This window comes from Cryptomeria japonica, chromosome 9 (genome assembly GCF_030272615.1).
Source record: "Cryptomeria japonica chromosome 9, Sugi_1.0, whole genome shotgun sequence".
In the NCBI taxonomy this organism is placed as follows: Eukaryota; Viridiplantae; Streptophyta; class Pinopsida; order Cupressales; family Cupressaceae; genus Cryptomeria; species Cryptomeria japonica.
The window spans coordinates 723,983,349-724,007,485 of NC_081413.1; the positions used below are offsets into that span (position 1 = coordinate 723,983,349).

The 24,137-nt window shown below is 38.3% G+C and overlaps 1 protein-coding gene across 2 annotated transcripts in view; it reads left to right on the forward strand.

Moving 5' to 3' along the window:
- The first annotated feature begins 216 nt into the window (after positions 1-216).
- The window catches only part of LOC131067430 (glutamate receptor 3.4), a 72,029-nt gene continuing 48,108 nt past the window's right edge, over positions 217-24,137 (forward strand). Inside the window, exons 1-3 of one of the 2 annotated variants that reach the window (XM_059211026.1) lie at positions 217-863; positions 5,000-6,339; positions 6,500-6,777. In XM_059211026.1, coding sequence (XP_059067009.1) covers positions 584-863; positions 5,000-6,339; positions 6,500-6,777 — 1,898 coding nt within the window. In that variant the 5' untranslated portion in view covers positions 217-583. The remainder of the gene's footprint in view (positions 864-4,999; positions 6,340-6,499; positions 6,778-24,137) is intronic. The other variant, XM_058002435.2, reaches the window with a different exon arrangement.

A 24,137-nucleotide genomic window follows, 5' to 3' on the forward strand; every position in this document is an offset into this window, starting at 1 on the left:
TATTTTTTATTCCTAAACACCAACAAATAAATGGTGGGCGGACAGATGGGCCACCTAATGAGAAAAAATCGCAATTATCAAACCACAAGTCATAAATCTTTTCAGAAAACATCATTTATAAGTTAAAAAAACGTTTTCTTTCCAGATTTGTACTTTCCACCTTATGGCGAGGGTATTGAATCATTTTTACATTAACAGCAAGTGTTCTATATCATTTATGTGGGATTTGTCTTTTCGCGAGAGTGTTAATTCTGTCATATCAATAACAATATGTTATTTCAATTCATTTTCCTTGTCTGGCTTTTGGTTAAAGTAGCAATTCTGTTACTGTAGGAATGGCAACTTGTGATTCGAAGTCATTTAATTTCCACAAAGGAAAAGAAAAGGAGCGAAGCTTCGACCGAAGAATTCATATCAACATCAACCTAGCCATTTCCTGGAAAATTTATTGAGATTCAGGCATACATCATTTCGATTTTGAGGTTGATCAAGGCTAGAAATAATTTTTAAAACTCCTTTGCATATAATCTGCTTAAAAAATTGTGGGCGGATAGAAACCAATAAGTTTTAGTGTTCCTCCACAATGAATTCCAGTTGGGTGTCACTTCTGGTACTTGGTTTCATCTTTATGATGATTTTTCTTAATTGGACATGCCTCTGCTTAACACAAAATGGAGATAGACCTGCAACTGTGAATTTGGGGGCCCTTGCGGCTTATAATAGCACAATTGGAAGAGTGGCTAAGAAGGCCATTGAGTTGGCATTGGAAGATGTGAATAATGACAAAACTCTGCTCAATAGAACTCGACTTGTGCTTACCATGATGGACTCCAATTGCAGTGCTTTCATTGGTACTTCAGCAGGTATAGTGAGTTTCTGTAGCTCTGAGTTCACTCTAGAATTTTAAGTGTACAAACTCGATGTATTATTGTTTCTTTCTTTATTTATAGGGACTGAACTTAACGTTCTCATGCTAAAATTGTTATGACAATATTGGCATGCTAACTGCTTCCCGGTATGAAACGTCATTCTTACTGGTTTAACATAGACGTGTATTTACAGACTCCTCACTAAGGGGAAATTTTTGATTAAGGAGGATATCTCCAAAATTCTGTTTACCCTATGACAGCAACCGGACACAAGTAATATGTCAAACGTCCTCCCCGCCCGGTCACCCGCCCCAACTCCAAAAAAAGAAATGGATTAAAACAAGAGAAGGCAGAGTAAATGAAATAATGGAAACCTAAATTTAGACATTTTCTAGGGTGCCTATGGATTTCTAGTGTTAACAGCTACTTAAACATAGATGTTTTGATTCTCAGCTTGTGCTGCTCAGGGCTCAAACACACACCTGCTCTTATTATCCTTCCTAGTTTGAACTTGGCTGATGGGGGAAACATCTGTCAATGTTACATACCTTTTGTCTTGACCAGGTGTTCCTGGTGGTCCTATTATTGCATGTAATTATTCGAGATATCACCCCGATCCGGTAACGGTAAAAGCCTAACAGTCTCTTCTGTGTACCTGGTACGAGGCTTTCCTTTACCTGATTGGGCATTGGCTCAAACAGAGACTTTTTTGCGATTCTGTGACAAAATGAAAATGGAAGACAATTATGACAGTTCAGCTTAAAATTCAGATCTCATAGTCCTCGTCATGGAGAAATAAGAATCTATGGAAACTTTGACTAGAAACTTATTTAGAAGCACACAATAGCTGGGAAATCTTTCCATTTCATGTGATAGCAAATATGAATAGTGTAATCCAAGACTTGAGTAAAAGCATAGAACTTCTATTGGTGGTTGTAAATTCTGACCAACATCGTAAATTAGCGGAACTTTAAATAAAAATATCTGATGCAATTTTTTCTCAGATCTGCAAGAAAAACTCTAGTTGCAGCTGATAACAGTGAGCTGGAAATTAAAATCACCTAACATCAGAAACGTTATTTTTTATCTTGATTACAGCACAAATTCTCTTCATTGGCTAGCCCAGGCTATTCCCTAAAACTCTCCCCTATGATCAGCAACATAATCCCCTAATAAACAAAAATCCCACACCAAAAGGACAAACCCCTACTAAACCTAAAATTTAAGGGAAGTGGAATACAAGTTATTAAATGGTCAGTTACATCAATATCATCCTAGAGGTTTCTTATTTGCAAATCTAGTTTTTGAATAGAATGTTAAGCGAGAGCTAATCTGCCAAAACATCCCACAAAATTTTTGTAATGTCCCACTCCTGACTGATTTTTTTTTTGTTTTGAAAGGAGTGATGTTTGTTCTTGCAAGATTGTTACCAAATAGAGGAGTTTGCTGTTTCACTTTCAGATTATATTTAATGTATGAAAAGGCATAGAACATAAGAAAACTTGCAACAATGCATAGAGATTAAGTGCTGTATATAACTATCTTTATTTCAGAATTTCATCAAGCTCTTACAAGGCATTATAAATCAGATTCGATTCTTGATCAGACCTGTTAATATCTTCAAGTACATGATAAGATTTCTCAGAAATTGTTCTCAGTTTCAGAACTAGGTGCTATTGGTCAGGGACGACTTTTATGTAACCTCCTAGTTACTTAACTCCTCAGAATCTGCTCCAGCTCCAACGTCTCACTAACAGAAGGGATAAATGCCCACGACAAGTGATTCCAGCGACCAATAGTTGCAGATTTAACAGTCACAAAGCCCCATGTGCCAAAGGTACAAGAGTACGACTTTCAAGAATAGGGCAATTTGCATAAATAAATCAAATCTTCACCAAACACTTCAAATAATAGCTCAAAGGGTGGCGCCCAACATAGTGGATTCCATATTTTAAGTACCCAAAATGATAGTCTTAAGTCTCCAGGAGTTATAAACCAATTCTGCTTTAGCTACCTAGGAAAAGCAACTTCCAGATTTCTGAAAATTAACTCCAGCACTCAGAAAAAAGGACTAATCTACTCAAAATTCACAGCACACTAACAAAACCACACGCCACACCCAAAAACCTCAAACCCACATCAAAACACTGAGAATATCCTCATTATTTCAACTCCAAAATCATCCTTTCAAGCCAAAATCACTGTAAGAATTGATAATTGTAACTCCAACCAGCTAGGATGGGTCTTTCACCACCGAAACCAGCTAACCAGTAGAGGGTTTTCATTCTCCAACTAGCGGAAGTGAACTCTGCAAGAAATCCAGCAGCATATCAGTAAGGTGTCAAAGCAAGCATGTAGAAATGAAAGCTCAAAACATGTACATGTAGGCCATCCTTCAATTTGAAACCTTTTCCCTCCAAAACCAAATTCAAGAGAAATGCCATTTACCCATAAGAGCTTTGAAACTTTTTGAGAGCCCTCATAAAACATTTTAATTTAATTTGTGTATCCTTATAACCCCTATACATCCCCTTAGGCATGTAATATAAACTAATAAAATTTAAATACATTTCTTTCACTTAGCGTTCCTTTAGGATGACAAGATGGGCCCTCCTTTAAAAACAAGGTTGTGTTATAAGGCCAAGGAGGGATTTTTTTAAAACCAATTTATAAGATTCAGTGAGTGAAATAAAATACAACTCTTCTGAAAACAATAAAAACTCATGAAGTCCAACTGAAACCCATTGCTTTGAACTATGGAAGGAATTGAGACCATGGACAAGTGCTAAAACTAGTAGTATGCCAAAAATAGTAAACTTGCCAAAAACATTGAAAATCACTGAAAGAGTTCGCTTCAGACATTGAGTCCCCTAACCACATCCACTTAGCCTATGAGAACCCTGGAATATGCTAACGGAAACTCACGCTGAGTTAGGTGCAAGAAGGGGACATCACAGTTTTCTGTAAACAAGACGTCAAGATTAGGTGATTTTTGAATCCCTACATTAAAGCCTGTTGTAGCCTAAAGAACCATTCTATTCTAGTATGAACTCAAGTCTTCAAGGGTTTGTATGATGTTACGAACCAGATATTCTAAGGCACAAGGATCTGTTAAATTTTGAGGTTTGTTTAGCATTCAATCATTGATATTCTCATTGGATCCGGTGTACACTAAGAAATGATGTCCAACCTATGATACTGCAATGGAGTGGAGCCATGCAGCAAGGCACTAAGTGAATGGGATTCGCTTACCACATATGCAGTGATAAACAAATTAATGTAAATGGCAAAACAAGGGATGTAAACATAAAGTATTATTTCTTTACTTTCTTTGTAGCTACACGAAAGTGCCAATAGCATGCTTCATTACAGTATACTCTATTGATTATTGATGATCTTTGTTCAGGATAACTGTTAGTGATTGCATATTGTCAAAGAACTAGTTGGGAATATGCTGCAAGTGGACAGAATTGGTTCACCGTGTTATGAAAATTCTAAACTATCTGAATGATAGCTAAATGATGGAGCCAAAATAGAACCACATCACTGATTGAAATGCATGCAGATAATGCTCTGGAGGAAAGTCAATGAAAAGAAACTACTCTGCCAAGAAGTGCCAGATAATGCAGAAACGAGAAATGTTGAAGCATGATCTACAAAAATGCTACTTTAATCCTTCCTGTATAATTTAATTTAGAGTAGTCTGGCTTATTCGTGAAATGGCATTCATGCAGCTCCTTAAGTATCTGGGACTCTTAATTGAGGAGATTATATAAAAATATTCTTATACAATGCCTCCCAATCTTCAAATCACATAAAGACTTAAAGTTAATTCTTATGTAACTCTAAAACTTTGAAGTTACTTGCATTTGATTGGAAGGCCTTCATTGCACACAGATGAAATAGACCAGAGAAGAACACTTCTGCAATGAGAATTTTTTGTTCCCAATATGTGTTTGGTGACCCATGTAAAGGGTACACATAGTTTCATATTTGGGTCTGTACCCAAATTTATATTCTACCTTTTGACTGCTTCAGATTCTTAGGGAATTTTATCACTATTGCCTCCTTTCTATAAAAAGGACTCAGCAATGGCTAATACCCTCCATTTGATGTATTTCCAACTGCAGCTCTAGAGTTGTCAAAAAAGGATGTCATGGCAGTAATAGGACCACAATCCTCAGTGATTGCTCATGTTATCTCACACATAGCAAGTGCACTTCAAGTACCACTTTTATCATTTGGAGCAACCGATCCAAGTCTCTCTTCGCTGCAGTATCCTTATTTTCTTCGCTTGACACATAGTGATTTCTCTGAGATGACAGCGATTGCTGCTGTAATTAGAAACTTCAACTGGAAAGAGGTTATTGCAGTTTACGTAGATGATGACTATGGGAGAAATGGAATAAGTGCACTGGGTGATGCACTTGTGAATGTAGCTGATATTGTTCATAAATATCGAATGCCTCCAACAATCACTAGGAGTGACTTGGGTAGTAACTTAAAAGATTTGTCTTTGATGACAACTCGAGTTTTTGTTGTTCATATGAATCCAGATGCTGGTTTGAAACTTTTAACTGAAGTACACCAACTTGGAATGTTGAGTAGTGGCTATGTGTGGATAGCCACAGATTGGCTATCCACTGCTCTGGATTCCCTTGCACTTGATTTAGATGCAATAAAGTCATTGCAAGGGGTCATTACTGTGCGGCGGCATATTCCAGATTCGTATGAGCTACATGCTTTTTCAGCAAGATGGAACAATCTGCAGAAATCTGGAGCTGTTGATGCAGGCTTGAATGTTTTTGGCTTATATGCTTATGATACAGTATGGGCAGTTGCTCATGCTATTGATACTTTTTTGGAGAGAAGGGGAAATATTTCTTTTACAAATTATCCTCAGCTATCTGCAGCAAGTGGAAGTGAATCAGAGGTAGCAGAACTTAAAGTCTTTGATGGAGGTCCACAGCTACGCAGATCATTATTACAAACTAACATTATGGGCTTAACTGGTCGAATTCAACTGGATGCAAGAGGTGACTTGTATGGTCCTGATTTTGAGATAATCAATATAGTTGGAACAGGGTTCCACAAGGTGAGCTACTGGTCAAATATATCTGGCTTATCTATTATTCCTCCCGAGAGTCGAACTGTAAGTTCAAACAACAAATCTAGTTTGAAGAAAAAAGTCAATGATCTTATATGGCCCGGTTATAGCAATCAAGTGCCCCGAGGGTGGACAGTCCCAAGCAATGGCAGGCGATTTAGGATTTTGATTCCTTGGAAAAAGGGAGAATTTAAGAAGCTTGTAGAAGTAGAAGGTTCCAATGTGGCAAATGGTTATTGCATTGAAGTGTTTACTGCTGCAGTAAATATGTTATCTTATCCTTTTCCTCATGAATTTGTAGTTTATGGAAGTGACGAATCACCTCCCATTTACAATGAGCTTGTGGAACAGGTTGCTTTGAAGGTTTGTATCTAAACAAACTTGTTTAATTCATTATTCAACGTGTCTATTTGTTTGAAAGTTCATTATCCATGCCCCTAGTTTCCATATTTCTGGGAAAGTATAAAATTAATATTTGGATGCATTCAATTCAGAGCAGCTACTTACACCTGAAATCCTACAGAAATTTGATGCAGCAGTTGGGGACATTACAATTTTGAAAAACAGGTCAAAGGATGTGGACTTCACTCAACCATACGTGGAGGCTGGTCTGGTTGTGGTTGTTCCAGTCAAAAAGATAAATTCAAATCCTTGGGCTTTCTTGAAGCCATTTACACCAGAGATGTGGCTTACAACTGCTGCATTCTTTCTTGTCATAGGAGCTGTTGTGTGGATCTTGGAACACAAACTAAACTCAGAGTTCCGTGGGGAACCACAGAAGCAAATTGTTACCATCTTTTGGTATGTGCAGCTTCTGCTTTGCCTTTCGTCTAGAATAAACTACGGGATTCTTTTTCAGCTTATAATCATGTTTGAATTGATGGTCATATTTAGGATGTAAACAAGCAATGCTTTGTATTATTTATTGGCAAAACTCTAAGTTTCTTTGAGTTTCTGGTATGATAGGGTGGTGGGAATGCGTTTCTGGGATGTAAAAAAAATTCCTGGATTTTTGAGAGGACAGAGATCACAGGATGGGGCAACATGGCAATGGATAGATTTTCAGTTGCATAAATAAACATTCTAAAAAGCTGATATAACATCCATTCCATTGAGTATAGAACAACAGACATTGGATATGAAATCAAAAATTGAGTTTGTCAAATACAGATGCCAAATTGCAAATATGAATATTTTGTTATATTGTTGTGAAAATAATTAGAAAAACTACAAGAGTCTGACAACAAAATAAAGAAAACCCAAATGTAGTAATCCTAATTCAGCTATGAAAAAATGCTTAAAGCTGATTGATGTATTTCGATCTGTTTTTTTTTTGTTTTAAATTTTAAAAAGTTGACTGATATAAACAATTCTCCCATAGTTTGAATGACCCTTAAACCAACCTGAGGATGCTAGGGCATCCCCAAAAAGTTACGTAACTGCCAAAACACTCTGGGAGTAAGAGGGGGAAGTGAGATAAAAGGTGCAAGTGGTTGATGTTTGTTCTCATCCTTCTGTTCCTGAAATGGTGAGGGTCAACCCCTGCGCCTCCAAAGGACAAGGGATCTTGGCCCTTAAACCACTAGTAAAAATGGACGGCACATATATAAACGTACACATGCACATGAACACATTCATACACACACAGGTATATGCATAATATCATTTTTGGTTTTATCCTTTAATAAGTAATACTTGTTATCTTAGTTCTGTACCAATTCTCCCTCCCTAGAGATGCTCTGGCCTCAAAGCATAGACAAGAAGGATTTTGAGCTCTAAAACATGTTCATTCTCCTGTATGGCAGAGAATACCTTTCATTAGTAAGTTCCCACTTGATTCAGTGTTTGTCTAGTTGTTTTGATCTTAAAGGACTTTTGGATGTATCTTGGATTCCCTCAGGCTCAAAAATTGTTCTCCCTACATCAAGTACTGGTAGTTCAATTTCTATCACAAATGAGAACCTCGGTTTAAAAAAAAATTAATTGTATTCATATTATATGTAAGAAAACAAAAATGATAGTACGTATTAGCATTCTACTAATATCTAAATTTCTATAAGACCAATAATCAGCTCCATACAAATCTATTTAGATGTTCATATCATCTAGGATAAGACAAAGAGACCATTAGGCACTTTAGGTCAATCTTACAAAATTTGTAGGAACACATAGGTCAGTTCATCCTCTTCCCTTTCCTTCATCGCCACAGCTAGTCCAACATTTACCTGGTGTTGTATATTATCTAGATAAATGTTCGAGTAAAAGGGAGTTGAAATTTAGCTAAGTCGCCAGTTCTAGTATGGGGTTGGGTATGGGTACAGAATTCTGTTACGTCAATACGGCAATTTTTTTCCTCAGGTACGGTGCGTTTGGGCACATCTTACACACACACATTATTTTGTGATCATTAGAGCTTTGGTGCAATTTTGTAGTTGAACCATGGTGGTCCTATGGTTGGGCCCATATTGCACCACCACTCTTGAAAATTTGATAAGAGCTTGAGGTCTAGTGCAGTTCGAAGAAGTTGATCCTCTTGGAATGTTGGTGAGGTTTTGGACTGTTGCATGTTTGAATCTGAGAAAGTTCTGTGCCTATTTTTTTGTATCAAAGACCTTGGTCCTGAGTGGAGGATAGGATGCACTTGTTAACTGTAATACCCAGTAATCATTGTAAATGCAGATGAAACCCGAGGTGGAAATAGTAATTTATATCACTATTTCACTTTTTTTAATATGTTAGGGCATGATCAATGTCTCGTTGAGAGTGAAAAGGGTCATTCAATCTATTTTGTGATCAAATTCTTTGTACAACTCTAAGACAAGGTTACACGGTTTTGATCGAACCCACCCTAGCTAGAGAGAAATGTTTAACTCTGAAGGAAACATTGAACAAACCCTTCAACTCCCAAATCAAATACAGTCACAAGATCAATTTTCAACTAACATCCCCACTAAGTTTTCATGTTCAACTAAAACAGAATCATCAGTAGACATTACTTAACTAGATTAAAATCTCAAATCACCTTTACAACCCATGATCCCAACACTATGATTACAAGAACTGTTACACGAGAAGAGAATGGTTTGTGTAGGTTTATTCTTGCAGAATGTCATGCCCCCGATCGTGCCATGATGAATTTAATCAAATATGATTCTTATCCTTGTATCAATGCAATCAAAAGTAAATAAAGTAACAAACAAATTCAGGAATATATTACTGCATTCAGAAAATTGTCCTATAATAAGACTTAACAGTTTTCTTAAAACATCCTTGCTGATTGGTGATCTCAGATACATAACGATGATATCTTGATTGGGTCTTTAACTTGTAACTAAGGATTAATATGATCAGCCACAATATTAATTAAGGGGCATACGTTTTGTTTTGAAGAGGCAGCGGTTGTTTTGGGAAGACACCTCTCTTGAGAAACGGTAAGAGGTGTGACTAGTCACCCTCCCTTGAAGACTATAAAAGGCAGGGACTCAATGCGTGAAGGTCATTGAAGGACCGGATCAGATTGGATATAAGATATCAACATTCAGGCAAACAGTAGACTTGTGAATTAACAAGTTTTTGGCATGCAATGTGGATAAATGTTATCATACATCTGTACTCTTTAATATATCTTTGACAAAGATATTAGTAAGCTTTGTCAATCTATTATGTTTCTTTAATTAATAAATTTATCTATTCCTTGTCCCCTCAAGCAATCATATGTAGAATGGAAGGAAATATGTTAGGGAGAGGCAGTAGATCGGTTCCCTCTGTGATGAACCTGTGAAAGATGAGGCCACCTGGCCTGGATGGCAGTATTGGCTGCCAAATGTGCAAGTTTGTCTCCTTCCAGAAAAATGAGAGGAAGAAATCAGATTACTGCTAGCTGTTAGTCTTATCTTCTGTGGGAAAAAAGAATCAGATGTGGTCTGGAATCTTCGAGTTAGAACCGTCGACTTCTTGAAGAAGCCTAGTTTTGTTTTGTAGTGACAGCTGTATCCATTTTGTCTTGTAGTGACAGCTGTATCTTAGAAGGAAAATTAGATTTATTTTGTCTTTAGCATCAAGCCGCCCTAGGGTTTCTTGTGATGTTATTATATATTGCAGTCTCAGTTTGATTTCAGAGTGTGCTGAATATTTTGGTCTGCCTTTGTGCATGAATTGGGTTTTGGGACAGAACCCCCAAGAGCACCATTGCTGCTGTGTGTTGCTGTACGAGCTCTATATGGTCTTGAGACGAAATCCTCAAGTGTTATCCTCTACAGTGTGTTGCTGTTTGAATTTTATATTGTGCAACTAGATTGTTTCTTTGAAATTAAAAGTTTAAGTAAGTACAAAGATCTAGATCATACAAACCTTAAGGTCCTTACACCCTCAAGTTAAGAAGGCCACCCCTAGTGGACGGAATTGTCTTAGTTGGATGTTCCTGCAATTTTTGGACCAAGGGGCAAGTTATCTTAGTTGGATGCTCTGCGCTCTTAGGCTTAATTGGGATGAACAGTCTCCAAGCGCCCTTTCATGGTTTCTATGGTTGGTTATGGGGAATAAGCTAGGGTTTAGGTTCTAGTAGCAAACTTATTTATCATTTCATATGATGTTAATTATCCATTAACTGTCAAACTCAATAACTTTTAAATGAGTTAATTCTAGAATGCTATTGGTAGAATGAATTATATTGTTGGAATTGTTAATTGTGGGCAAAAATAGGTCTTCCCCAATTTGGGAAGATTACATAGAAAGAGTAAAGCATTATTAAACTGCAAACACTAAACTCAACATTGACAAGATAAACCTTGACGCTTTTAATGCCTTTGCCCTATCTCATCAACTTTAAAATTAAAGGCCAGGTTGTCATAATCACAGTAGCATAAAATATTCCACAAAAGCTAGTCATCAAATTTAAGGTTTTAGAGTTTCAAAAATCATTGTTTAAAGTGCTTCTGGGTGTGTGTTCTCTTTGCTTGCGTTTGGGAGCACTTGGGATCTTTTGGGAACATCTAGGAGCATGTTGGCCCAAGGCATTCTTGCTCCATTTTGGAGCGGGCACAGGGGCCTCCAACAAGAAAACCTACTAACATAGAGATTTAGGAAAAGATTCTAGAAGTAAGTCCTTAAAAAAATATCCCTATTTTTGATGTTCTCTAAAGTTTGTTATGTATTGTTGGTAAACAAATTTGTCATTGCGATTGATTCTCCAAATTTGATCTTGTTCGCTCAAAGAGCATTGACAATCATTCCAACAGTTGGAGAGACCATAATAGAATAACGATCTTCCTCTGCGTTTGAGAGGGGCAGCTCCCTCATATGATAGGGGTTTTAATATTTTTGTGTACTTTCAACCTGAAAGTACATAAAGGAGAAAAACATAAAACTAAAGAGATATAAAAGATAGAAACCCCAAGGATAGACATATGAGCATCGACTAAGCTTTCCCAATTGGTAACAATTATAAAAGGGTTTATTACCAAATAGGTTTAGACATGCAGTGACAATGAAAGAAGTACAATAAACCTCAACATACAAAGAGATAGGTTGTACTGGCACATGCAAGTCAAGATACCAAAAATGATGTGTTTCATCAAATCGATTACATAGATCATTGAACTGAAAATCAATGGATTACACTGATGCTTTAAGGGATTACTAATTCAACATACAAGAAATTAGTAACAATAACTCATGAATACATTCAAGACATATGAACTTGATGTATTCTTCATTATTCTTTTGAAAATATACAAGTTCAAAAACCCTTAAGTACAAAGGTATGAACTTCAAAAGCTCTCACATAGTTTCTCTATAAAATTCTGTAGTGTCCCCTTCATAAAAGTACCCTTGCTCCTTTTTACAATGCAAAAGCCTTGTATTTATAGGCTTACCTTGATAACCAACTCAAAAATAATTTCTAACTACCTAATAACTAACTTTGCAAATTTGAGAAAATAAAAAATAAGCTTCATTTTATTTTGACTTTTCTCAAATTTTACACAAATAAAGCTTATTTTCTAACTTTATTACAAACATGTGACATAAAGTTACTTTTACAAAAAGACCACTTGAAATCTGTAATTGCAATTGACATTGTTCCCCAACATCATCAAAACCATTCGTTCATCCCCCAAAGGCTTCTATCTAAAATTATCTCCTTTTTGTTTTGAATCAATCATTCCTCTTGGACTTGTCATACTCCTTCGTTGAAACACTTCTCAGCATGGATATTTTTATTATGTAGGTAGAAGCTTCACATAATAATGAGACAATGCCTCTCCCCTTCACTCTTTCATAAATCCCTTGGGCAAATTCAACACCAAAAGATTAGCCGAGATGTATCAACTTCACAAATCGTTTCAGGCAAATTGTATATGAGAAATGAACTTATATCAGTTTCTAGAACAAAATCATGTCTATCATAGACTTTGGATTTTCAAACACTGTCAAAACCTTCAGCATCAATAAATAGGACAGATGTCTTCACTTCTGTAATATCATTGTATTTAATTAGATGAATCCTTTTGAGGGAATCTGTCAAACAAATTATTTGCTTTGTCACAGTTTGCTTTTGTTTTAAAATTAGCTACTGCAATAACAAAAGATGATAAAATCCTTGGTGTACTAGCTCTGGCCTGTGTGCAACCATGCGGACTTTGTATTCCATGTAGTGACATCTTTCCGAGGCTTTCTTTGAAACAGTTCAGGATCTTTTGTGTACCTGCCTCCATGTTTCACATGTATGCCCACGCGTTCCTTTATTTGTCAGACCGTTTTCCCTAACTTTGCATAGATTTCTTGTTTCAGTGGATGCGATCTGTCTCCTACACAAATTCAATCCAAATACATCTAGGTATCCTTTTAATTCCATCTTTCATCAACCTGTTGACAATCTAAACCTTACATGGCTGCCTGTTTCTTCTTCTAGAGCACAAAAAGAATGTTGAAGAGGGTAATTGACTTTGTCTTTATACCTGCCATTCACATTTGGTTGAGAGTGCTTCATAAACTCAGAAAGTTTGAAAGCTTTCCTGTGAAATCCATATCATACACATTCTGCAATTACCTCATTGTGATGACATCTCTTTGAAGCATTATATTGAACAACTCATATGCTAAATCTGCGCTTCCACATTTTGTACGTATGTCTACTATGGCAGTCGAAACAACATCTGACAGAAATCCTTCGTCCTTCATGCTTTGATTGCTGTCCAAATGCTGTTCTGAGATTGTCATTTGGGCATAAACAGGAGAAACAATAACGTTGTAGCTACATGTTGTTTTTGCTTGAAATTTTCAAAAGCCATTTTCAACAAATCCATGTTGTGCTTATTCAACAATCATTACATTTCAATCACTGCAAGACACATCTCGTGAGCTTGCTTGTGCTTCCACCTTTTGTAGGTAAGTTGTCTTGGGTACCTGTAATGATAATACCTAATTCAATGTTCTTGTTGCGATGGGGATTGGGAACCTGTTGAAGAGCTTCATTCACTATTTGTTGTAGAGATTTTCCCTCAACGAAATCACATTGTATGAGCCACAGAAGCTTAGCAGTTTGGAAAGCAATGTCTCTCCCCTTGCTACCCTTGAATGCATCGTGGCTTCTTTGTGAGGCAGTTTGGTATCTTCACGCATTCATCTTTGTATTTTAAATTGAAACCTTTTAAAAGTTACCACCACTGTCTCCTACATATTGCTGTCCAAAACAATATTTGAATACATTTACCAATTGCTGCACTCAATTCAAAGATTTTGGGAGCTTCCTTGCAAAATCCATTTGTACTCATTCTGCAATCATTTCATTTCATTTCTTGAGAAATCTCTTTGAGGCAGTCTGTCAAACAATTCTGGCACCTTGTCTATGTTTCTTCATTTGCTCACACATCCTTCTCCTTATGCACTGATGGAGGTCCATACTCTATCCCAGCATTCCCAACTATGGTGCAACAATGAGGATATCAGTAAATGTTGTGGATCGTGGCTTTAGAACTGCTGCTTGCATTTTTTTTGAAAGTTTCTAAACACTCTTCAACAAACCCATATCATGCATTTCCTGCAATGATTCCGCCATGAGATGACATCTCATTGAGGCATCTTGCAAAACATTTTAACATGCCTTATGTCTAGGTAATCATTTCCCTCCATGAAATGACATCTCTCTACGACATTTTGTCAAATAGGTCAATTGCCAGTTCAAATGCCTTGATTGTGCATTCACATGTGAAGAGGATGCTAGGTACGGCTTCAACACTTGTCAATTACATTTGCTTGAAAGTTGCTAAGGCCTGTTCACCAAATTTGCTTTGTCCACATCCTGCAAACATGACATTCCATGAGATTACATTTCTTTTGGCATTTTGTTAGATAGCCAACTTGCCTAGTCTTTGCTTGCATTTGTGTCCGCTAGAGAAGTTGAAATAATATCGAGCGAAAGCATAACCTTTATCATGCCGCATTATTATAGTGCAATCTTGTCTTTCGAATTGTTGCATTTATCATCACCGATAATCTCCGCATGAATAAGTGGCCGTGTTTAACAAACCAAGTGCAAATGCTAAGTTTCTATTGTAGCAGCCGATTGACAACTCTTTTTTCCTTTTATACATTAAGCATGTCTTCACTGTAAATGCCCTTCTGATGCACCAAGAAAACACATCCACACATACACTACAGGTTTAAAAGACATCTTAATAATAAGGTTTTTGGTGTTCTCAAGATAGTTTCCACGGGCATGAACGTCAAAACTCAAACAATGTTTACAATTTTCGGGTGTGTTTGAAATCACTTCATCAACTCAAAAAATTTGAGAGCGAGCTTGCGAAATCCATTCCGTGCATATCTGGTAATCATTGTATTTCAAAAGATGACATCTCTATTTTGAAGAATTTTGGCAAACAATATACATGCCATCTTTGCGCTAATGAATGTTTGTATTAAAGCTTCCATTTTGCATAGAAGTCTGTGATGAGATTAGGTCTCATTGGGGCATTTTGTCAAGCTACTTAGGTTCTTTGTCCACACTTACACCTTTTGTATACATGTCTGGCACGTATTTGCTATGATTGCTTTCCATCAAATGATGCCTCTTTGGGGTGTACAGTCTATTAGAATAATAATTTGTTATTATATCTTTAATGGCCAATATTTTAATATTAGCGTAATCTTAGGTAGATTAGCTAGTTTCCTTTCTTGTCATCTGTGATCATTTTTTTTTAGAAACATCGTATTTGTAATTGCTATATGTACATATGATTCTTTCAGTAATAATCAAGCAAATACCATTAAAATAACATGGTATCAAAGCGGGTGAGTTTTTAAAAAAAATTCTTTAAAACTTTTTTTGTGAGAAAAAATTCGTGACATCAATATTTCGAAATTTCCAAAAACATATTCGGGGGTTTTGAAGAAGTTTTTTTTTTCTTTAGAAAATCGCAGGCCTGATTGTGTTCGCTGTTTTCCATCGTTTTTACTCTGATCTTTAATGGCATGCATTCTTTCTTCCTGCGCTTGTGCTCCCGACGTCTCTGTTCATTTGTGTAATGCGAGGGTCTTCGCGTTTGTTCTCAGGTGATGGGATTTGTTTGACCCATATGACCTTTCCTCTACACGATGCAACTGAATTGCGACAACTTTGCATCTTTTTTTATCTATGTTCATGATTCTTGGCACCATCTTTGTTTACTTCCCTCTCTGCTCGTGAAGTTCATCCATCATGTGTCTGCACGTGTGAACTTGCATCTTCTGAGTTTCATGATGGGTTGCTTTTTTTGACAAAGGTTTTCGTCCACGATTTTCTAAAAATCGTAGTTTAATATTTCACGGCTAGGGTTTCATTATCTTCTCTGCAGATTGTTCTCACAATTTTTTAACAAAACGTTTGATTCTTCAACAATATTCTGTGACCTTTGGTTTTCATCTAGGGTTTAAATTCTACCCTTTGTATTTTTCTATGGCTAGGGCACAAAAAATTCAAAAATTCTTTTTTGGGTTCTTTCGAAAATTTTCTGTGTCCTCACAAATCCATGCATTGGGATTTGTGCAAGCAAAATTGAGTGCCTCAAGATTTGTGCCATCATTTTGCCTCTATTTTTGTGCATTAGGATCTATGCCTTGGGTTCGTGCATTCAATTTTTTGCCTCTTCAGTTTACCTCATTTTCTGTGCCTTGGAAAGCGTGAAAAATGGTGTCTTTGATCAACATTATGTTGGAAGGCGGTTAGAAGTTTAATGGCAGAAATTATAACACCTAGAAGCTGTTGAGACATGGACCAGCTAGGACTTGAACCTAGGACCTTCCATTGAGCTACTGGCCCCACTTGGACCAGTCCATCGTCGGTCAGAGTGTGGCTTATTTCCAACACCAACACCCCCCCTTAAGCCACACCTCTCGTGTGCTTGGGGCTCCTAGCCTGGACCTGGCTTTGATACCATGTTGAGACATGGACCAGCTAGGACTTGAACCGAGGACCTTCCATATGCTGCTGGAGTGCTCTACCACTGAGCTACTAGCCCCACTTGGACTAGTCCATCGTCGGTCCGAGTGTAGCTTATTTCCAACACCAATAGAAGCAATGGATGTTGATAGCCTTTGAATATCGCCACCTTGATTAGATGGTTTTGGGTAAATCCACACGTCCTACGACAACCGGTTCCGATCAGGACAAGTTTGATGAGCAGAATCATGAAGCTATCAAGCTCATCAAACTATTGGTCATTGATGATTAGCTCCCACAGGTCAAGACAACTGCCAAGATTTGGGAGCCATCTGAAGGCGTTGCATGAGACTTTCGATAAAAGCCGAGTGTTCTTTCTCAAGAACATGCTTTTCTCTATCATGATGGATGAACTGAAATCTCTTTAGGAGCATCTCACTAGAATCAAGGACATCTGTGATCAATTGGAAGTAATTGGGCGAAAGATGGAGAAAGAGGACATGATAGTCATCACTTTGAAGAGTTTGTCAAAGTCCAATGAGCACTTTGTTGAGACACTCAAAATTACTTCAACTAATGTTGACTTGAAGTTTCTAGAGCTGTGCAACAAACTTTTGTAGTAGGATCGGTGGAAATGGCAGTTTGGCGGCAATGTCAGCTCGTCCTCCACAAAACAAGCTTTCGTAGCCAAATCCTTTCACAAGGATAAAGGCAAATCTCAGTAAAAGAACTTTGCTCCGTCATCAGAAGGCTCGAAGAAGAAGAACGTTCAATGCAACTATTGTCACAAGTACGATCACATGAAGTTGGAATGCCGTCTGCTTAGTCCAAGCAAGGAGTTTCTCAAACTAAAGCGAATGTTGGAGAGCACATTGAGCAGAATGAATCTGCCTTTTACGCCTTCATGGCTAAAAGACCTGCAAATCATGCGAAGTCTTTTGCATGGTATATCGATTGAAGGGCTTCTCGACACTTCACTCATCACTGTAACTAGTTCACAGAATATCAATCTTTTTCAAATTTTGTGTATTTTGGAGGAGGATAAGAGTATACTGTTGTCGGCAAGGGCAACATACAGATTTAGTCTGGAGGGAGGAATCTGATTTTCCTCAATGTCTACTATGTTCCAGAATGGAACTCAACCTTCTCTCTATCAATCAGATTATGAGACTCTCCTCGTCTTGATGTGATCTTTAGTTCACATACGTGCAATATTGTTGATCGGGAGACTCAGTCTACAGTTGTTGTCGGTCTTGAGGATCATGGTCTATATACACTCATTGATTCGGGTGATTCTCAGGAGCATGCTATGGTAGCCAAGCCCTCTTCCATCAGTAACCTTTGGCATTAGCAGTATGGGCACTTGATGTGCACTATCTCTCTTAGCTTGTTCGGGGGGGTCTGGTTATTGGGTTGCTGAAGATTCAGACCCAGAGTCTAGGAGTTTGTGGAGCTTGTCAGGCTAGAAAGAAGAATCAGACTCTGTTTTCAGATGGTGACTGTTGGCATTGAGTTGTCATTGATGTCAACTGGTATTGCAGGTTACCGGTAGAGTGTGTCAACCGGTATGAAAAAGATTGAATTGGCATAAAGAAGAGATGTATGTTCTAAGTTGATAGATGATATCACCGGTATGAGGTGAGATGCAGGAGTGTGTTGGCACGCTTGAGTGATAACCGATAAGGAATAAGCCAGTATGAAGGTTGGCTGTTTGTTTGTGATGAAGAGGCAGAATTTTATATGAATCACAACAACACCCGGTGAGCATAACAAAAAGAATGACATGAAGACATACCAGAAGGAAAGATGAATTGTCAGAAGGATATGTTGTCGGTAAGAGTGATTGTTTAGTGTGTTGGTCATACCGGTAAGGGTGTGTACTAGTAGAAGGACTTGTCGGATGTTCAAGTTTGAACCGACCCTATGTCGGCGAGTTGAATGTATGCTGATGTGTGCCTCGTGGAGCTGAGGTGGAAAACATGCAGAGGTCGATGAAATGTTCATCGACATGGTTGTCTGTGTAGTAGGTGGTCATTAAATGATGTAACGTCGTAAATTGTACGCACTTGCTAAAGTAGTACAATTTCACACCTAGTTTAGCACCCGCCTTGGCGCATTTTGCATTTTGCATTGCATTTCCTCTTTAGCACTTAATTAATCAAATTAATTAGGTCTAAGGTCCTATTTCATCATCTTCCAGTTGGGCCCTTTCATTAAAGTGTGCCCCTTTCATTTTATTCCTCTAATATATCATTTAATCAAAAACCCTAATTAGGTCCTATTTTGAACTTGGGGGCTTGATTTCGGGGGTCAAAACGTCTCAAAATCACCTGTAACTTCGGGATTCTCTCTAAAATCATCATATCCGACGGCTCTGAAAATTTGGTGAAAAGTTGCCGGGACCAGGGCGCCCGGAGTGCACACGGTCCCGGACATTTTTCCCGAAATTTTAGGAGCGCGATCCAATCATAAAATAAAGCTTAACCCCAAGAAATTGGCGGGAGATTCAATCTCTAGGTCGGCCAAAAGTTGAAATTAAGACCTAGGGTTTCATATATAAGAGCTCTCTTTCTTCATTTGAAAGGATCCGAATTTTTGGTTTCAAGGACCTTCTATGCAGCAAAAGAGCAGATCTTTGAAGACTTCAACAACATTCGACATCCACCCATCAAGCATTCATCAATTTCATTCATCCATTTAGGGCTTTGAAGACATTGAAGAGCAATAGGGGATCACCGACTGAAGATTGGCTTGTACCCCTCCCTTGGGGTTGGGTATGATTTCATGTTGTTTTCATGTCTTTGCATAAGCCTCATTATATCATTTGTATTCATGCTTTAGATCACTTTGCATCTTGATTTGGAGCATTTACATTATCATTTACAAGCAATTAGGGTTTACTTTCTAGGTTGCTCTAGTTTGCTTACTTGCATTTTAGGATCTTGCACACACACAAGGTTTGCACACACACTACTTTTACAATACAACTTGGCTATTCGTGGAGGTGGAAATCACCAAAGCGGGGGTTTGACTAAGGCAAAACCCTATATAGCCGCCCACCATACCTTTTCAGATATAAGTGCAGATTTCGGGATTCGGACGACGCCTCAAGTTGCAGATCCGACGGAAGCGGATCGAGACAGAACTTCACACCAAATTTCAGGGCAAAAGACCAGGACAGGGGCGTGGGGCGCCCTGGTCCTGCCAGGACAGGGGCGCTAGGCGCCCTGGTCCCTGGGACAGGGGCGCTGGGCGCCCTGGTCCTTCTGTCAGACAACAAGTTTCAGACAGCTTTTCAGGTTACCAAACAGCAGTTTCAGGAGCAGTTTCAGGAGCAGAATCAGGACAGTGGCGCCTGCGCCCTTGTCCCAAACATTTTCACTCAGATTTTAACTCCGGGTATGCATCTGCATTCTTGTCTTGCCCTTGTGTTTACAGCTTTCCATTGTTAACTTCAATTCTGCAATCTTGTTATTAGTTCATACTTGCACTTTGGGGTTAGGAATTGAACTTGCATCATTTTATCTTTCAATTACAACAAAGGAATAGAAACCCTAATAGGTAGCCCGTGGCTCTCTCTTCCACAAAAAGAAGTAGCCAATTGTGTGATACCTCTATGCTCTTTCGTATTCCGCAATGTGTGTCAAAAGGTAGGATTAGGGCATGTTAGCCTAGTCTCGCTTTTTCTCCTACACAAATGATAAAACCACAAATCACAGGTTGATGACAAAGTCCAGACTAATGCGGCTTGAGGAAGAATGGACGATAGAGACTGATCAGACAGTTGAGGAATTGTGATCGAAGCATGAAATCTGCTTGCAGATTGACCTCGAGAAAGAAACAGCTGGATCATATATGGGTCAACAGATTTCAAGGCCGTAAAACAGGGTTAGGTTTGCTATTTTTGGCAAACATGTTTTGGTCAGATGAAAAATGCGTGATGATTTATCTCCCCAAAGCAGGTGAATGATCCAAGGCAAATCGAATCAGATTGGGTACAGATTTGATTGAAGGAGGGAAACCCTAACCGTCCTAAGTTTGAATTAGTTTTTAGCGGGAAGCCTCAAGTTTAAAAGATGCCGACCTGAGACTGATAAGTGTTGATGCTGGGAATGAAAGTGGGTATGCAAAGTCTGTTTGAGTGATAAATGAGAAAAATCTGAAGTGCTTGTGTACCGGTAAGAAGGAACAAGTAAAACAATGAAAAGGACAAACCGACAAAGGAAGTGTAGAACACAGAGGGGTCAAAACCGACAGAGGCTGAATCTGGCAAAGTGTGAAGTGAATCCAGCAGTCAGAGGGAGAGAAGTTTTTAGCAGAGTAAGAATCTGCATAAAGGCATTGTTGCAGGGTGTGTGGAGTTTTCACAGATTGGTAAGATTGAAACCGATAGTGCAGTGTATTGAAGGGTTGCAAAACTTCATTTGCAACAAGGAATTTATTTATGTATTTGAATCTTCATATTGTCTTCACTAAGTAGGTGCTTAGTGCAGGGGTTGTAGCGTATAAATTGATCAAGGGTTGGTGCTCCTTTGAGTTGGTGCTCATAAATCAGGGGTTGGTGCCCTAAAATAGTAATCCAATCATTTTCATTGTGAGGCTGGATTGAAGCAGAAGATCTCCAGCAGCTATTCTCACCGAGGTTTTTCCCACATTGGGTTTTCCTCGTATATCTGGTGTTATGTGATGCATTCTTGTGTATGTGGTATATTGACTTTATAGAAAATCCTTTCACACACTTAGTTTGCATTGTTTTGTTTACCGGTCAACACTCGGTTTGTTTTATATTGTACCGGTATATCCCTGATAAAGAAGAAGTGTTTAAATCACTGATTCACCCCCCTCTCAGTGATCCATTGTGTCCAACTATCAGCGGTATGGGCACTTGAATGTGCACTATCTCTCTTAGCTTGTTCGGGCGGATCTGGGTATTGGGTTGCCGAAGATTCAGACCCAGAGTCTAGGAGTTTGTGGAGATTGTCAGGCTAGAAAGAAGCATCAGACTCTATTTTTGGATGGTGACGCTTGCGGGCTTTTAAGGTATTCCAATTGGTTTATGTTGACATTTGTGGGCCAATGAACACTCCTTCAGTTACTGGGTCTAGGTTTTTTTAATTTTTTGTTGATGATTTTAGTCACCAAATGTGGGTGTATTTTCTTCAACAAAAATCAAAGGTGTTTAGTATATTTCAAAAGTTTAAGGCCTTAGTAGAAAAAGAGTTTGGTCAACACATAATTACTTAGGTCAGATAATGGTGGGGAGTTTTCTTCTTCTGCTTTCTCCAACTTTTGTGAACATGGCATTAAGCATCAACTTAGAACACCTTACACCCCTCAACAAAAGGATGTTGTTGAGTGGTGCAATTGCACAATAATCGAAATGGCTCAGTTTATGCTAGAACATAAAAATGTTCCAAAGAAATTTTGGGCGGAAGTAGTCTTCATTGTTGTGTATCCTGAATTGATCCCCTACAATGGCCGTCAAGAAGACTCCGGAAGAGGCCTGGGCCGCAAGCCCAAAATTAGTCATCTGAAAGTCTTTGGCTCCACAACGCTTGTTTGGATGCTTGATGCCAAGTGCACCAATTTGGATTCCAAGAGCCAAAAACTCATGTTCACTGGCTATAGCGATAATGACAAAGCTTACCGACTCATTGATGTAGACACCGACTGTTTCATTTTTGGTCAAGATGTTTTTGATGAACGGGGGCCTTTTCAATTCTCTCTCTTGTTTTGAGCCTTGAGAATCAGCCTCAGACAATTACAGATTTGGGTGTTCGTCTTCCGTTAGGTCCATCTGATGGGAGGGATGTAGCTGTTCCAAGCTCTGCATTTGTTAGTCTTGTTGCAGGGTCTCCCAGACAGGCAATGGCACCACCCGACTTTCCTCAAGAAAATATTGAGCAACATCTTAATGACTTTGTTATTGACATTCTTGGTAACGTTGATCAACCTCTTTTAGATGTTGGTACTGTTGTGACCTAATCACACATCACCCCATTCCAAATGGGGACCCCCCTATTTTTTGGGCCCTCTTGGTCTTTTTGTTTTGGTTTTTGGGGTCTTTTCATGGTAGTCTCTTCGGTCTCTCTGTTTTACAAGTGAGTGGGTTCGATTTGATCAAGTATGTAGCTCGCTTGAGTAAATTTGGCCAAGTCTAGGGTCCATTTTGTCTGTTTTAGGGTTTTGCCCTTCAGACCTATATTTTAGGACTTTCTCTTAGGTTTTTTGAAAAACTGAACATTGCATTAGAATCAAGATCCTTTGAGGAACCTCCTAGGGAAATTTGAGCAACTTTCCATTTTTAGAAAGTTCCTATTTTTTAGGGATTTCATTGCCTCCCGGATTGTCTTTGTTTCGCCAAAAATCAAATTTACTATTTTTAGTAATGTCTATTCTTAGTAAGTTTCTATTTCTAGTAAGTGCCCTTGCGTCCTATTTTGCCCTAACTCTGACTTGTTGAGATACTTTCTATTTTTGGAAAGTCTATTTGTGGCAGGTTCTGTGTAGGCAGACACTGAAGACTGAGCATATTTTAACACTCCCAAATCCGAAAAGTGAAAAGCAAGCTAAATGGATCAAAAAATGGCTAAGTATGGACATCCATTCCAGAAGTGGAAAGTGTGAAAATGTTCTAAGTCTGGCAAAATACGCTTCAATTCCTCAAAATGGCATCCTGGTTAAGAAAAAGTATACAATTGACTAAGTTTGGGCAGAGGCAGGTCAAATTTCTTCACCCTGGCAAAATGGCGCCCAAGGAGGGAATTGGGTGCCAAAATGAGAATATCCTGGAAAGTGTCCAAAATGACAAATTCCTTGACCAAGGTGATTCAACGCCCAAGTGCTAGGCAGGGCACCAAAACAAGGTCAAGGAAAAGTGAAAAACTCCAAAATTCCTTCGTCAAGTGGAATCAGCACCCCAGTCAGGTAGAAAGCGCCAAATTGAGATAGGCAAGGAGAATGGTCAAAAGTGAAAATTCCTTGGCCAGGTGGAAATATTGCTGTTACCTATTTTTCGCTTCTAGCTGAAAAATAGGTTAAGATATGCTAGTTTTTACAAAATGAAACAAGTGTGTACTACTCTATTTTGGTGTTCCAACTGCACTAAGGAATGAGCTAAAGATGGTATTTTTAAATACTTCTAGTCTGTAACAGCAAAAGAGAGAGACATCTCATTAAAAGGAGAAGTATTTTTATTAATATTCAAACATGCGTCCCACACAAAAAGCCGTGAGACTAGCTACATGCATCAGGTGCAGAAAAGAAATACACAGATATGTATACATAAGTACAAAAAATGAAGGGAGCATGTTGAGAATGGAACCAGTCATTGCCTGAATGACTGGAACGGTTGGAGTAGACTCGATGTTGCCTTTGTCTTGCTGCTTCACCCTGGTTCGTATCTGCTTTCCTTCTGGTATCTGCAAAAGAGTTAAAATATACTCTAAGCAATGGCTGACTACATTCCTAACATGTGTACTAATGCATGCATATATATATAATCCCTACATGAATCAGATGCATATAACTAGCGTCACAGAGGGATCTCAAAAGGCAAATATCAGATCAAAGGAAAATCACCGTACATATGCATATTTTTGCTAACATGTTTGCTTCATGTGCAGGATTAGGAAAAAGGACAGCTTGCTGGTCATAAAATTCACAAATGAGTGGGGATAAATGAGGCTCTCACAAGGGTTGAGCCCAGCTCATATGAAACAATAGCAAGGTCTCATACAATTAA